Source organism: Accipiter gentilis, chromosome Z, assembly GCF_929443795.1.
Source record: "Accipiter gentilis chromosome Z, bAccGen1.1, whole genome shotgun sequence".
Lineage (NCBI taxonomy): Eukaryota > Metazoa > Chordata > Aves > Accipitriformes > Accipitridae > Astur > Astur gentilis.
Window position 1 is genome coordinate 50477537 of NC_064919.1, and position 15180 is coordinate 50492716.

The 15180-nt window shown below is 38.6% G+C and overlaps 1 protein-coding gene across 5 annotated transcripts in view; it reads left to right on the plus strand.

Annotated features, from left to right (window-relative positions):
- TJP2 (tight junction protein 2) overlaps positions 1-15180 on the plus strand; it is a 68588-nt gene that overhangs the window by 31671 nt on the left and 21737 nt on the right. For 4 of the 5 annotated variants that reach the window (XM_049794762.1, XM_049794757.1, XM_049794760.1 and 1 more), the window contains 2 exons: positions 11811-11864; positions 13900-14024. In XM_049794762.1, the coding sequence (XP_049650719.1) occupies positions 11820-11864; positions 13900-14024 (170 nt within the window). In that variant the 5' untranslated portion in view covers positions 11811-11819. Of the gene's footprint in view, positions 1-7979; positions 8071-11810; positions 11865-13899; positions 14025-15180 lie in introns of those variants that run through there. The other variant, XM_049794758.1, reaches the window with a different exon arrangement.

Below are 15180 nucleotides of genomic sequence, written 5' to 3' on the forward strand. Positions count from 1 at the left end.
TGTAATGTTGAGTCTAGTTCTTCAGAGCAGTAATACCATACTGTGTGCCAAAGCAATAGCCTGAAGTTGTATTCCTAAAGCTCGGAAGAAATACTGTATTTAACCTCTTTTTATGGGGCAGGGAAGCAGTGTGTGCCTCATTTGCGGTATCACTGCACCACCTAGTGTCTCTCTGGGTTAGCTGTAAGTTGTACAGCTTGAACCTCGGTTCTGAGTTTTTGCTGGCTTGCATGGATTGTCTGCATTGTGCAAAAATAATTTGTCAAAAACTTGGTGGGTTTCCTCTGGAATATGAGGTGCCCTGCAAATTCAGTAGGAGGTGGAAATGCAGTTCCTGCTGCTTGTATGCCTTCTTAATAAGCAGCTTGAGGGGCAAAAAGAAGCAGTCTTGCTTTCTATATATCTGTGCTACAGGGACAGATATATTTAGTGCATGTATATATGTATATAAAAGTGTCTTTTTAATATACATTAATGTATTTGTATAACAGATTATATCCTAGTATTGCATTAATACCTGCAAAGCCTTCATAAAAGTTTCTTCTAGAATATGGGCAAACAGACAAGATACACAACCTGTTAATGGTTATCAGGATATGCTAGGGTAAACTATATGCATGAGGGTAGTAATCTGTTGTTTTATCAAAGATACATTAAAAAGCAAGAGAGAATATATTTTCTCATAGTCTTAAGTACCCTTAAAACCACTCAAGAACTTTCATTTTCCTGTATTTTCCACTAATAGTTTTTTTCTGTGTTGCTTTTATTTCCCAGCTGCTGGCTGGATGGCCAGGCCCAAACTGTTATGGTGAATGGAATTAAATCCAGCCAGTCACAAGTGGTGTTCCACAGGCCTCAATATTGGGACAGTTCTGTTTAATATCTTTATCAGTGATCTGGATGAGGGGATCAAGTGCACCCTCAGTAAGTTTGCAGATGACACCAAGTTGGGAGGGAGTGTTGATCTGCTGGAACGTAGGAAGGCTCTACAGAGGGATCTGGACAGGCTGGATCAGTGGGCCGAGGCCAGCTGTATGAGGTTCAACAAGGCCAAATGTTGGGTCCTGCACTTGGGTCACAACAACCCCATGCAGTACTACAGGCTTGGGGAAGAGTGTCTGGAAAGCTGACCGGAGGAAAAGGACCTGGGGGTATTGGTCAACAGCCAGCTGAATATGAGCCAGCAGTGTGCCCAGGTGACCAAGAAGGCCAACGGTATCCTGGCCTGTATCAGAAATAATGTGGCCAGCAGGACTAGGGAAGTGATTGCCCTGTGCTTCGCGCTGGCGAAGCACTCTGTTCAGTTTTGGGCCCCTCACTGCAAGAAAGACACTGAGGTACTGGAGCATGAGCAAAGCAGAGCAATGAAGCTGGTGAAGGGTCTAGAGAACAAGTCCTGTGAGGAGCAGCTGAAAGAACTGGGGTTGTTTAGTGTGGAGAAAAGGAGGCTGAGGGGAGACCTTATTGCTCTCTACAACTACCTGAAAGGAGGTTGTAGCGAGGTGGGTGTCGGTCTCGTCTCCCAAGGAGCAAGCGATAGGACAAGAGGAAACGGCTCAAAGGAGGTTTAGATTGGCTGTTAGGAAAAATGTCTTCACCGAAAGGGTTGTCAAGCATTTTAACAGGCTGCCCAGGGAAGTGGTGGAGTAACCATCCCTGGAGATACTGAAAAAAACCATGTAGATGCGGCACTTAGGGATGTGGTTTAGTGGTGGACTTGGCAGTGTTAGGTTAATGGTTGGACTTAATCTTTCCAACCTAAATGATTCTATGATTATATATTTAAGTTTTCCTTTAATAAAATCTAGCTTTCCTACCCTGGTGCATCCTTGAAGGTGAAGCTTCATCTGATGGCTGAGGTGATCTTAGGCGCAGCGTTCTAACATTCCTTCTGTTTCATCTCCTGCTGTTCAGGTGTTCCTTGCCAAGCCAGTTCAGCTCACCTAAAGCTCACAGCAGCTTTTTGAATGCTTTAGGAAGCTGTTTTGGCTTACTTTGAAGTGCCAAACAGCAGAATGCATCCAGTGAGTAAAGGGGCTACATGTAAATGAGCAGGAGGAATATGGAAATTGTTATGGTCAAAAGGAAGTTGTTGTTTAGTTCCTGTCTTGTGAAACCGTACCCAGCCTGTGAGGGAGATGTGTGTTTGGGAAGAGGAACATGCATTGCCAAAGATGAAAAGGAGTGTTGGTCTTCTGTGAACTTTCCAAAGGTGCTCGTTTCTAGAGGGAAGGAAACCTTAATGAGCCTGAGAAGAAGAAAGCAAGCAAATAAACAGAAAAAACCACCTTGGATTTTTATTCTTTATTTCGAAGGTGAACTGTGACTTGGAACTCAAAATGTTTTAAGAAAATCCTGATTCTCCCCTTTCTTCTTTTCAAAGTGCTCATCCTGCTTTCTGAAAGTCTTCAACAGAGTTGGCAAATATTTGACTTTAAAAATATAGGAAACACAGTTTTCCTAGGCAGTATCTTACTGGCATGGACAGATAAAAATTTCCATGAAAAAGTTGATTTCCCACCCCACGCCACCCCCTGAGAGGCTAGTGTATGTGTTTATACATGCAGCCTCCCTGGTTTTATTTAGGTGTTCCTTTAATACAGAGTTGAAACAAATAAAACTGTTCAGAGATTATGTGTTTCGCTCAGTAATTCAGCAAAAAGATGCCTAATGCCACATTCTTTACTGGCTTCTTTTCTGTGTCCAGGTTACTTGTTATTCCCTTTATTTTTTGGAATTGCAGGATAATTAAATATTTGTAAATCTCAGATCCCATGCATCTAATTTGATCTGTTTTTTCCTGTCCTGAGGCAAATTTCTGCAAAACCTCTTTCAACTGGGGATGCTATTTCATCACTGTGAACCATTTGAAGAACACTAGTGCAGGGACTGCTATTATGGGCAGATTGTGCGATATCCTTCATTACATTTAAGCATCATTTGTCATTGACATGCTGTGAGCTGGATTAAGTGATATATTTTGAATTAAAAAGCACACAAGTTGTCAAAGCTCCAGATCAGCAGAGATCTTCTGTGTGTATGCAACTTTTTTTCCATCTCCTTTGGCGTATTTTTTTGAACAGCTTTTGTGCACTAGAAAATGTGGGGCATTACGCTGTGAATGTTAGTAACAGGGCTATAATGCATATGAGATCTAGATGTGCTTGTCAATATTTTCAGTAGTCTGGTGAACAGTGCTGTTGCCATTTATCTCCTCAGTTGTTCATAGTACTAGATTCTAGTTTAGTTCGCAGTCTGTAAGGCATTTGGAGTGTCATAGTGCAACTAGAGGCAGAAATGAATGCAAGTTCTGCCACCCTGGAATTTTCCCCTATCTCGGTCAGCTGGCTGCAACTCCCACAATGGGAGAAGGTTGGCCCCTGTTTTCCTGTTACAGGGGCTTTTTTGGTGTGAGACTTCTGTTCAACAGAATGGAAGAAATCTCTGTGTTTGCTCCCTTGTACAACACTTTTCAGTGGATAAAACTGAACAACACTTCTTGACTTGAAGTCAAGAAGCCTGAATTATGCTCTTGGCTCTGCAGCTGACAGCTTTGGCACTGGGTATTTTTTAAGAAGGAGTAGTGTTGCTAACTGGAAGAAAAAATCATAGTGAAATAGTGCTAAGCACAGTGTCAAGTAATGACTGTGGCTGTTGTTGTTTTCATGCTGGATTCAAACAGTTCCTGAAAGAAGTAAAACAAAAAAACCTTAATTATTGTCTCGTAAACAGTTCTCATTTGATGGTTTTAAAAGTTTTCATGCAACTTAAAAAGTAAAGATTGTTTTTTGAATGCCTGGAATAGGCATGTTGTGCTTATGTAACATTTGCTAGTGCTGTTGTAGATAGAATTTACAAATCATAGCGAACAAATTGTGCAACTTTTAAGTGAAATATGAATAAGAAAAGTTTCTGACATTGTTACTTCTTTTCCATTAAGAACAGTTCTGTTTGTGTTTCTGTGTAATGACATTCAAGGGAAGGGGAAGAAAGGATTGTCTGCACAGCTCATTTCTACATAAAACTTTTTTCTCCTTTAAAAGTTGTCATTCCAGTGCAGACGTATACTTACTTGTACAGTATGTGACTTTTTTCAAACTTCCTGCATCCTGATAATATAACCATGTTGAAGTTAACAACCATCTTGATTTTACCTGAATATGAAAGTAGAGCTGATGATCTCTCAACATGGAGTTGTCCCTTATGTAAGTTTCTCCTTCACAACCCTAGGAGGAAAAAAAAAAAAAAGAAAAAAAAAAAAAAGAAAAAAAAAAAAAAAGAGTTCCTGCCTTGTTGGAGAGCAATTGTATGTTGCTCCTAGTGGATGGATATCTTTTGCAAACCATTTTTTATCACTTCTCAGCCATTCATCATTCTGGGAACCTGTTTCTTCAGGACGATCTGTTGCTTTTCTGGGGGTTGCTGTATTGGTGCAGGAGCCTACACAAAATGGAGGAAATGCTTCTGTGAATTGGAGCATTTATTGGTAGAAAACAAGATACCTCCTTTTTTTGTGAGTTGTTGGCTGTATTGTAAAAGGTCCATGGGTAAATAGTTTTTTCTCATCCTTCTCAATCCTAATCAAAGATCTGCCATACCGTATGCAGGTACTTCATGAAAACACTTCAGTCGGAGCCTTCTTACTTCAAAGTGACTTGAGCATCCTTCCTTACTGCAGGCCTGGTAAAGGTCCTGTTCCTCTTCAGTCATTTTTCACTACGTTAATTAAGAATACTTGCCAGGCTCTGGATATGAAGCTTGTGTTATGTGATTATCTTTTCATAGTCATCTTTAATAGCCTAGTAGACTATGGCCTACAGCTGAACTTCCCACCACACACTGTTGTACAGATTGCTTCTCATTTCACTTAGCCTCCACTGTCTATTGAGGGGATCTCTTGGGGATCCTCCAGAATCAATCATAGAATCATAGAATCATTTAGGTTGGAAAAGATCTTCAATATCATTGAGTCCAACCATCAACCATGCCCACTAAACCATGTCCTGAAGTACCCTGTCTGCTCGCTTTTTTAATACCTCCAGGGATGGTGACTCAAAAGTTGAAGTCGATCAGCATCTTTGAATGTCTATGAATCTAGGGCCATCCAATTTTGCCCATCATAGCTGTCTTTATGCAGGCAGGTGATGTGAGGGCAGTTTCTGAATCCCCTAATAGTGTTTCTGGTCTTTGAGACCAGATATGCTGCCAACATCTTGATGCAGCTCTGGAGTCCCTCCGCTTGGCTGCTCATATCAGTGGCTAGAAGAGCCTCTGTCCCCATCCTTTACAGGTGGGTGACTTTCAGTTGAACTTCTTGATCATCTTCAGTATAGGAGTCTGTCTTGAGGGAAAACCTGGACTTAGCTTTCAAGGTTTTTATGCTTCAGTCCATGGTACCAGATGAAGGGGGTAGGGAGGGGAAGGACCTCTTTTTTTGTGTCATTTCTATAATGGAGTCAACAAGACCGTTTCAGGTTTCCCTTCTGCTTACTTAGAGCTGTGTCTAGATTATGTGTGAGGAAATACCATTTTTCTTTGCTGGCTAGAGAGGAAGAGATCAAAACAGACAGTGCTAGGTGTAAGACTACTAGTTAGCTTTTCTGCTGGGGAGATCATACCAAGGTAAGGAAGATCTTTCTTCACCTGGGTGAGTAGAGAGGTGCTGCCTTCTGTAAGGCTTTGTTGTGACATTCTGAGGTTGCTCTGTTGAGTTTTCTGGGAGCTCTGCTTTTCTTTTCAGTGTCTTGAGTTTATAGAACAGATCATTGTGCTTAGTTTTCAATTTATTTTTCCCCAAATGATTCACAAACGTTTTCTTGTCTGGATAGAATCCCCAAAAAACCAAGGGGGATGTGTCTCGTTAGAGTTGACATTGCTTTCAAAAAGAGTTTCAGTTTTAAATGTCTGTGGATAATAGCTGTCAAATGGGTGTGAAATGTGAAAGGCTTGTAATTGCATCTGTAATCTTGTGCTAGGGGTGAAGTTAGGGTTTAGTTTCCTTTACCCTTTGTAAAGATGTGTGGCATACAGGTAAAGTCAAAAGACAGTGTCTGGGACAGTGCTTTGTTAGGGTTTTGGTTTGTTGGTTTTTTTTTAAAAAAAAAGGGGTGGTTTTTTTTCCATCTCACTTTAAAAAATTGAGTGGAGGAATTCGTATCCTAGAGAAATTGTTTTCCTCCAAAATTAAATACCCAAATGCAAAAGCTTTCATCTTTCTGTTAACTCATCAGTCTCTTCACAGCTCCTATTCTCACTATGCAAGAAAATTTGCAGTAACATTCCTAGACTTCCTGCTTATTCTTTTAAAATTTCTTTTCAGGTTCCTTTTAAATTTTGGTGGAGTCAATCCATCTGTCTTTCTCATTTTCCTTTACAGAAAAGGCAGTCTAAAACCAAGGAAAAAGAGTCCTTGCTGTTACAACCACTACAGCTCATGGACAATGTTTCACCATTTTTGTTCTCCATGTCATCACAGTCTTTTTTTGGTGATATTTCTGTATTTGGAGTGCTGTTGAAGCTTTGTCAGGGCAAGGAGGAGGAAAGCAGGAGAGCTAAGACAGGGCTAGAGAGGTCTCAAATACATCCTTATATTTGTTTCTGCTTCCTGCTGGTTTTGTAAAAAAAAGTAAGTAAACTTAAAACATGGTTTTGGAAGCTGTGAGTCTGCTCAGAGGATTGATTTTTTTCTTTAGAAATGTTGATGGAGATTCTAAACTATTTTGCCCAAAGTCTATGATGGCCTTAAACTACTTACATCCACACTTGTGCTGTGGAAGTGGGAAGACCCAGTCAAGGGCTGGTGTCAGTGCACTTCTCCCAGACCCTCTTGACACAGGCTGAACGGTGTTCACCCTTGGCAGCTCAGCACTGAAGGTGCAGCAAGCATGTGTTCATCCTGGTTCTGCTGGCTAGTGCAGAGATGGGGTCACAGTCAAAACACAGGATGTTGAATTCAGTCTTGATTTTAAATGGGAAAACCTAAAAAAAAAAAAAAACAAAACAAACAAAAAAAAAAAGTCCACATTTTCCACTGCTGTCTGAATTCTTACTCTTCAGCAGTTAAAATTGTTCCAGTAAAGAAAAATACAATCTATGGATGGAGGTTTTGGTTAGTATTGTGTACTGAAGTTGGCATGTGTTCATATCTGTTCAGTGCCTGTGAAACTTACATAAAGTCAAGGGGAAAAGTTCGCTTAAGGCTTAAATTTCACAGCATTCATGTGGCATAGATGGAACGGATAGCTTGACCTATTTTCCAATAAAGTAATCTGGCTGTATGATTAGCTTATCATTCTTACAAATTTCTTACTAAATGTTTGAGGGCAGCGGGAGTGTCTGCTATTTGTAGCTATTATAATTTTGTTCCTCTTTCCCTTTGTGCTTGCTGGAGCCAAGTCTACAGTTCTGCAAGTGCTTATATGTAATTGTACACATGCAGTTGAAGGGATTACTCACATGTATCCAATTTTTTCTGGATAAGGACTTCATGGATTCAGCAGTTAAATTGCTAAGACTTGATAGAGGCTGCTAAACCACAACATTACTCAAGATAATGGACTCAAGTGGTAATTTTTACTATAAAATATTATAGTCAGAATATGAATTTTCAAATAATCTGCACTGTGTTTCTTATGACTTTTTTCTGTAAAGTTTCAAGTAGGTTCCTGGTGAGGTGAACCCATATGTGCTTGGAAGAAGAATAAGTTGCCACATTTCAATCTGACACTTAATTTAAAACAAAAACAAAAACAAACAAAAAAAACCCCCAGAAGATTACACTACCTTTTTTTTCTGGGGTCTCTTAAAGTGAGAGTTAGTTAAACTCCTGGTAGATTTCCCTGCTGTGGTTTTGATGTGTTTCTGTGTGAAACTGACAGCAGGATTTGTTCGAGTATGTAGGCCACTATTGTATTAGAATTACATAACCGTGTTGAGTGGTGGAAACAGATGAAAAGACGGGGATGTACGGCGTCCCTTCACAGATTATATCCAGCAACAATGAAGACAGCTCAAGCTCTGCAGAGAATGTGGTCACATGCAGTCAAAAAGTTGGGGATTTTGAAAGGGCACGTGAGTTGCTTTTTGTTGCATCTTGCTCCAAGTCTTTTCTTCCCCCCTTCCCCTCGTATATCCCTCCCCTCTCCAACTCAGTTTTATAGCCAGATAGCTGTTATGGCAGGTCTTCTGGTTTTGTTCTTTCAATGTGAATGAAGTTGTCTTCGGTCATCTCTCAGTTGCAAGTAATTGCATAAATCTCTGATGACTGTCAGTGAGAGTTGCAACAGCTGGCTGTTCATAGCACACAGATGATTTTAGCACTTTGACTAGTTTCCTGCCAAAGATTCTGTTAAGCAGTCTATTTGGGGTATGTAGAAAACACCTGTCATTTTGGTGTATGAGCATTAGGCAGATTTAAGCAAATCCAGACTACAGTGTTCCAATTAGAAATGGACTGACTTAGTCACTAATGAATTTAGACTAGCTAATTACAGTAATTTGCATTTAGTGCAGGTAGCCTGCTATCTGTGTGAAACCTGGGTAGACTTGCAAAACAGTTACTATTAGTAACTGCAGGTGGGATTCATAACCATTTTGCCTGCCTTTGTCTCTCCAGTGTTTTGGTGTGCAATATTGCAGTGAAATTGCGATCCTACAAAGGATGCACAGGCTGCTCAGGATCCCTTTGTGTTTCCTTACAGATGAAGTATGAAGAAATTGGCAAGGTGATGGAGGCTTTTTGTAACCCATCACTTGATGCATTCAGAGGAGAGTCATATTATTAGATGTGGAATACAGGAATTTTGCAATTATGGTGGAGATTTCAATGTTAGTTTTGATCAAGTCCTCAAATAATAATTTATAAATTTTTTAGTCCCTCCCTCCCTCTTAGTCTTCTCTTTTCCATTAATCTGTCCATATGGGTTAACATCGTGACAATGGCAAGCAGCAATACATTTTATAATGTTAAAGAGATTATTGCTTAGAGATTTGAGGGAGTGCAGATGTGTTTTGTGCCTCATGGGCTTCCAAGGTGACCATTCAATTCTCTGAACTGTGTTACAGAGCCTGCATAGTGTCAGTATGGCAGAAGTAGTCCTGCTGTCTTGGTAATTATGTTCCACAAAATCATCTTTGCAAGTATATAGTGTACTTTCCTTTGCTAATATAGAATACATCAAATGGGAGACAGTTTCCCAAGGAGGAGTTTCTAAAAATGTGTTACTTTTCAATTCATAAATATTTGTTAAAGTGAATTATTTAATTAGCTTTTGTTTAGTGTTCAGTAACAGTTTCAAGCTAAAAATAACCCCCCAGAATTCACACAGAAACTACCTGATACAGTCACTGATACTATGAGGAAGTTTCTCTAGACACAGATGAGATGATGCTATAGGCTCAACATCTTGCAAGACCTTAATTGTAGTGTCCATAGGCACTAGTTTCTCTTCCATTAGTATTACTTATTTTTGTGACCAGATACCATGAGGCTTATTTGTCAGAGCAAAATAAACTTAACCCTGGTAGTTTACAATGCTTTGATTTACTACACAATGTGTCTCTCCAATTGTGCACCAGATTTACTTGTGCCACTGCTCATGGGAGGCCTAGTTTTCTGGAAGGAAATTCCTGTGAGCATGCCTGCTTCATACCCACAAATCTATTCCCAATATCTTTATGGTGCTTTCTTCAGTCCTTTTTCTGTGGTGTTACACTGAATAAGCAGTCATTTCTCAGGCCTTCCCTTGGTAGATAGTGTATTGAAAGACCTGGTGTTAAGAGTTTCTACAAAAGTAAGGCAACTATGCTACTCTTTGCCCTATGGGTAGTACGCTCTTGTCAATTGCATCCTGCATGCCTTACTAGGTGGAAAAGATTTTCCGTCTCCCCTGCTTCTACAAAATTAAACCCACCCACTTGTCCTTCAAATTTTACCCATTATTTGATACTGTCTTCAGTGAAGTCAACTGGAATTTAAGTGACACTGAGGGCCGCCTTTAGCACGGACTGGTTTTCTGCAGAGCTCAAAAATATCATCTAGAAAAGCAGGGCAGCAATGGTATAGCCAAGAGTCAGTAGTAGGTAAACTGTTTACACATTTTCATACATGCCAGACAAGCAAGACTAGTCACTTCTATTTTATCACAGCATCACAGCAGCTCAGAAGCAGCACTTAGTTAAAGAGGAATTTTTTTTACCTATGGAAGGTTCTCTGTGTAAGAGAATATATGTAGTGAGACAGTTCAGTGTCAGCTAGTTGGAAGGGTTAGACATGTCAGCTGGTTAAATAGGAATATCAGATAAAATAATTTCACCATGTGCATCAGATGAGTAATTCACTGATCCAAGACATGTATGTTTTAATACTAACAGTTATAAATGCCACTCATTCTTGTTTGATCTAGACAAGTCAAAATTTAGAAATACTTGTATTATTTTTAATATAAACCATCCTCTCCTCCAGCTATTATAAATGAATTTTTTAATTAGACCCAAAATGTTCTGGAAAGTGGAGACCACTGTTCGTTTTCTGGGAGAATGGTGGAAATTTAAGACTCTTTAGTGAATAAGTTTGTTTTTCAATACAGTGAATGTGCAATGGAAAATGTAAACCTTGTTCCTCTTTGGGATGCTCAGAATCCACTGCAAGAATACATCAGGGGGTTCTTTGCATTTGAGAAATGGCATCCATAGCTTGCTAAACAGCTATGTACTGCCAGAACACTTTTACTCTGGAAATATGGAGGATGCTGTAAAATACAGGCATACCCTTTTTGTGTCACTTCTCTGTCTATTGTTTTGGAGTTTAGTTGCCAGTAACCCTTTTAAGGCCTTTAAAAAGACCATTAAGTCAAAACTGAGCTTCTGTCTGAATTTCAGTTTTCTGAGCAAACTCTTAGCTTCCCAAGAAAGAATACCACTTGTAGCAGTAAAAACAAATAAACCTGTAGCTTGAGTACGTACGTACACATACTCATGCAATGCTTGGATTTTTCTTCTGCAATGGATGCTTGCATTTTGAAATGTTTGCTATGCATCAAATATTGTGACTCATTTTTCTGCTCATTTTACAGAGCAGGCAGGCACTGAAGGGGCTGGCTGTGTACTATATGATGCATCACAGCTGGGTGATTATTCTGTATTATATTTTAAGCTGCAATGTTGGAAAGATTTCAGGTTATATCATGTAAGATAAACTGATCTGTTCAGGATCAGTTTTAACTGGAAATGTGGGAAAAAAAATGTTTCTGAGAAGTGTCACAGAAATGGATACACTAGTGCTATATAGCGGTACACTGTGTTTTCCTGTAAAATTTAATTTCTTGAGGGGAACTTAAATACTCAGTTACATAATTCATAGTGGACAAAACATTTTGTTAACTCCACGTGAGCAAGAACCAAAAGATCTGAAGACTATTTTGTTCTGAAAACCACAGTTTCAATTGCTAATCTTACAGTATACTGGAATGGAGAGGTCTTCCTTAAGTATTTTGTGTGTTATTTGAATCAGGGCTATATAATGCTAGTGTGATCTTGAATTAAATGCTTTTGCTGAATGAGACTTTTCCAGAAAATTAGAATGAGCTGTTAAATTGGTGAAATGTGAAGGGATTTTACCACACTGGACCAATTAATATTTTTTGCCTTTTTAAAGAAAAATCATCATTAATTGAAATACATACATTTCATACTAACTCTACCAAATTATTAGAATATGTGTATTATTTTTAATGTTTTAATGGGGTATTTCACAGTTTAATTTAGACAGTTGTATGCTGTGTGTTTTACTAATTGGTTTCTGTGTGTAACAGGCCCCAGGCATGGAAGAGCTGATATGGGAACAGTACACTGTGACCTTACAAAAGGTGAGTGAGTGCCCGTTATATTTTTAGTTTTCAAATATTCAAGCACTGGTTTAGTCTAAATATGCTTTATGATAGATGTTATTAGCGTATCTGAGTCTAGAATAGGATTAATTCATTGTCCAAATCAGATATGTTTTTTGTTTTAAAGCTTAACTGCTAGTTACTCATACAATAGTGTGATTCATTAAGAGTGAATTAAATTAACAATTTAAGTGCTCTATTTGCTACTGTTTGGTCTCTGTATATGTATAGTATATAGTATAATATACTATATGCCAGCCACATAGCTAAATTCATCATTGAATAACCTTAAAAACAAAGCTGATGGTTCTGTCAAGCAGTTGTGATTTATGTCCAAGCTTTATAATAGTCACTGAACATGATTCCACTGACATTTTGGGGTTTTTTATACTTCAATATCAGCGTAGAATCTAGTGGAAAACTACTGTAATCAAAATTTCTAAAACACATAGACCCTAGACGTCACTTTTAACAGTTCTTCTAAGGAAAGAGGAATACCTCATTATGTAGGGTCCTTTTGAGTTACGGAAAGTAGACCACTTGTTTCTGAGTTCGCTAAGCAGCTAGGGTGACACACCATGGTGCAGGATGTGCACTTTGGCGGCGGTGGTGGTCTTCCCAGCTGTGCTGATGATCTGGGTTCAGTGAGCAGCCTGCACTGTGCTGCTTATGTTTTTTCACATGTTCTGCAATGAACTCAACTTGATCACCCAAGGTAAAATAATCATCTTTCCTACACAGCCTGTTTTATGTGCTAAATTGTTGAGAAAGATTGGTTTTGGGTTATGGAAGCAGACAGAAGAAATGTTGCAGCAGACCTTAGTTCCTGTAATTTGCAACTTTTCAGATCTTCAGTATTGTGTAAATGAGCATTACTTCTTTGCCTCAGAGACAGGCTTATACTACTGAAGTGGCAAAGGACTATTGGACTTGTATCAGCCACTACCAATGAATTTTACCATTATTTTGAATTCTGTATTTTTTTGGCTTGGAGCATCAGGCTGCCTCCTGTAAAACTAAGGTACAGTAAGTGAAGTGCTGTTTAAAAAAAAAATTTTTTATAAAAACATTGCTTTTTTCCTCCTCAAAGTAGTAACCACTTAATATTGACATTAGTGAAACACAATCTGGCATGTGATGAACTCCATACACTAAGTGTTGAGTTGAAAGAAAAGTACCACTTTAATTTGGTGTATTACTTTGCCACTGTGTTAAAACATTTTATTTAAATGTAGCATAATTTGTATTTTATAGTGATAGGAGGTGTATGTTAAGTAGTTGATAAAATTAAACCTGTGTGTTTAACAAAATGTATGGGTTTGTGCATACCTTCTTGCCCGCAGTTCAGTTATGCTAACAGTTGTCAGGTCTAGTGTTACAGACATGCTTCCTTCGCACCCTATTAAGTATTTCCCTGATTTTATGAATGCCATCTTAGGGCTTTCATGGTTCTGATATTTTTATGATGATAGGTATGACAGAAATTACGTATTTAAAATAGTTGATTGTGAGAGAGGATAATTATAGAGAATTCACAAGTTCACTGCTTGCTTTTTGTAATCAGCCATGATCTTATTTAATTTGACTGAGGAGTAAGTAGTTATTACAAACTAGATAGCAATCATAATGAAGATGATATCCTGGAAAAGCTGTTCCAGTTTCCTAGGCACCACTAACAAAACAGATTTGTCTAACAATAAATTTGGTATGAATAACTAGTGGGATGGTGGAGCAAAATGCAGGCTAAGTTAGTGAGTCCTTTGCTTAATTACTAACCATCACAAGGCTGTAGACTGAGGTTTTGGAACATGGGAACATGTCCTGTTACACGGATTTGTAAACCCAGTCCTTTTTAAATCTGTGTATTTCTGCAACTATCTGCACGCAACCCTCATATTTTAAATAATACGTAGGTAGAGTGCCATCACAGGAACATTCATTTTACTCTTCTTTCTCCCTATGAAAATTCCTGTGGATGGAATTGAGTTTTATTGTATTTGTTTTTGTTGTAAAGGACTCAAAACGAGGATTTGGGATTGCAGTTTCTGGCGGCAGAGATAACCCTCACTTTGAAAATGGTGAAACTTCAATAGTCATTTCAGATGTTCTCCCAGGTGGTCCAGCAGATGGATTACTTCAGTAAGCAACTTCTTATTTTTCTCTCTCATGTATTTTGAGGGGCGTGGATGTAGAATATGTAAAACCATAGACAGGCTTGGTTGAAATCCTGGTGATTTAATCCACTCAAGATTTGGTGGTTCTTGAAAACCTAGATGTCTGTTTTAAACAAACAAACAAAAAAAACAACAACCAAAAGACTCCACTCGGAGGTGGTTTTATTTGCTATTTTGTAAGAAATTAAATTTCAGTAGTGTTGAAAAGCTTTTATAGTTAAGTATGTTTCTCTTAAGATTACATTTGTTTTTAAAGAAACAGTAGAAATACTTACTGTCTTAAAACACTCTTCTTGTTCTTCCTCCAGGAAACACATTTAGTGATCAGTCTTCAAGAGAATGGCTTAAGTGAGCCCAAAGAAGGGTCTTCACTCCTAAGTTGTCAGGAGCAATAATGGGGGAAGGAAGAGAAACAGAAGTGTTTGCTAAATATTTATTTTATATTTGAAAGAAAAAAAAAAAAGGCAATAAAGTATTTCTGTAGACCTCCTGGTAACATCACCCTTTGTGAGGCAGCATCTACAATGGACAAGTAATTTTAAACCCATAAGCTAAGATAAACAGTTTCTAGACTACTGCTGATCAATTTTTCATCCTTTGACCTGGAATCCCTGATGAGGACTAGACAATCTGGAAGAATGATGAAGTTGTGCAGTAATACTAATTCAAAAGAGTAGATTCTGGCCATTTTGCCAAACATTAATTTTTGGTGAGGTAATGAAAAGGCTGACATGGGAGTAGTTACTGAAGGACTGGATAAAAGGATTATTGTGAAGCAGGTAACAAACCGTTCTCAACATAAACTTACAAAACCTTCATTTTATAGCGGTGATCCCTGCACAACACCACTATGATCCATCCTGTTCCATAATTGCCTGTGACTTTGGGATAAAATCATGTCCACAAACTACCTAAGATCCTAGGTGAATTGATGATGAGAAGGCAATACCAAGCAATTTGGGCACATTCAGACAAAGCACGTTCTAAAGAAAATTAAATGCAAGCCATTCCTTCAACAAACCGAGGCATATAGGCCTAATGTTCAGAGTGTGAGGTAATTAACAATCCTGCAGTCCTTTTTAGGGTAGAGAGAGCATAAATAAATGGGAGCTCTTGATGTA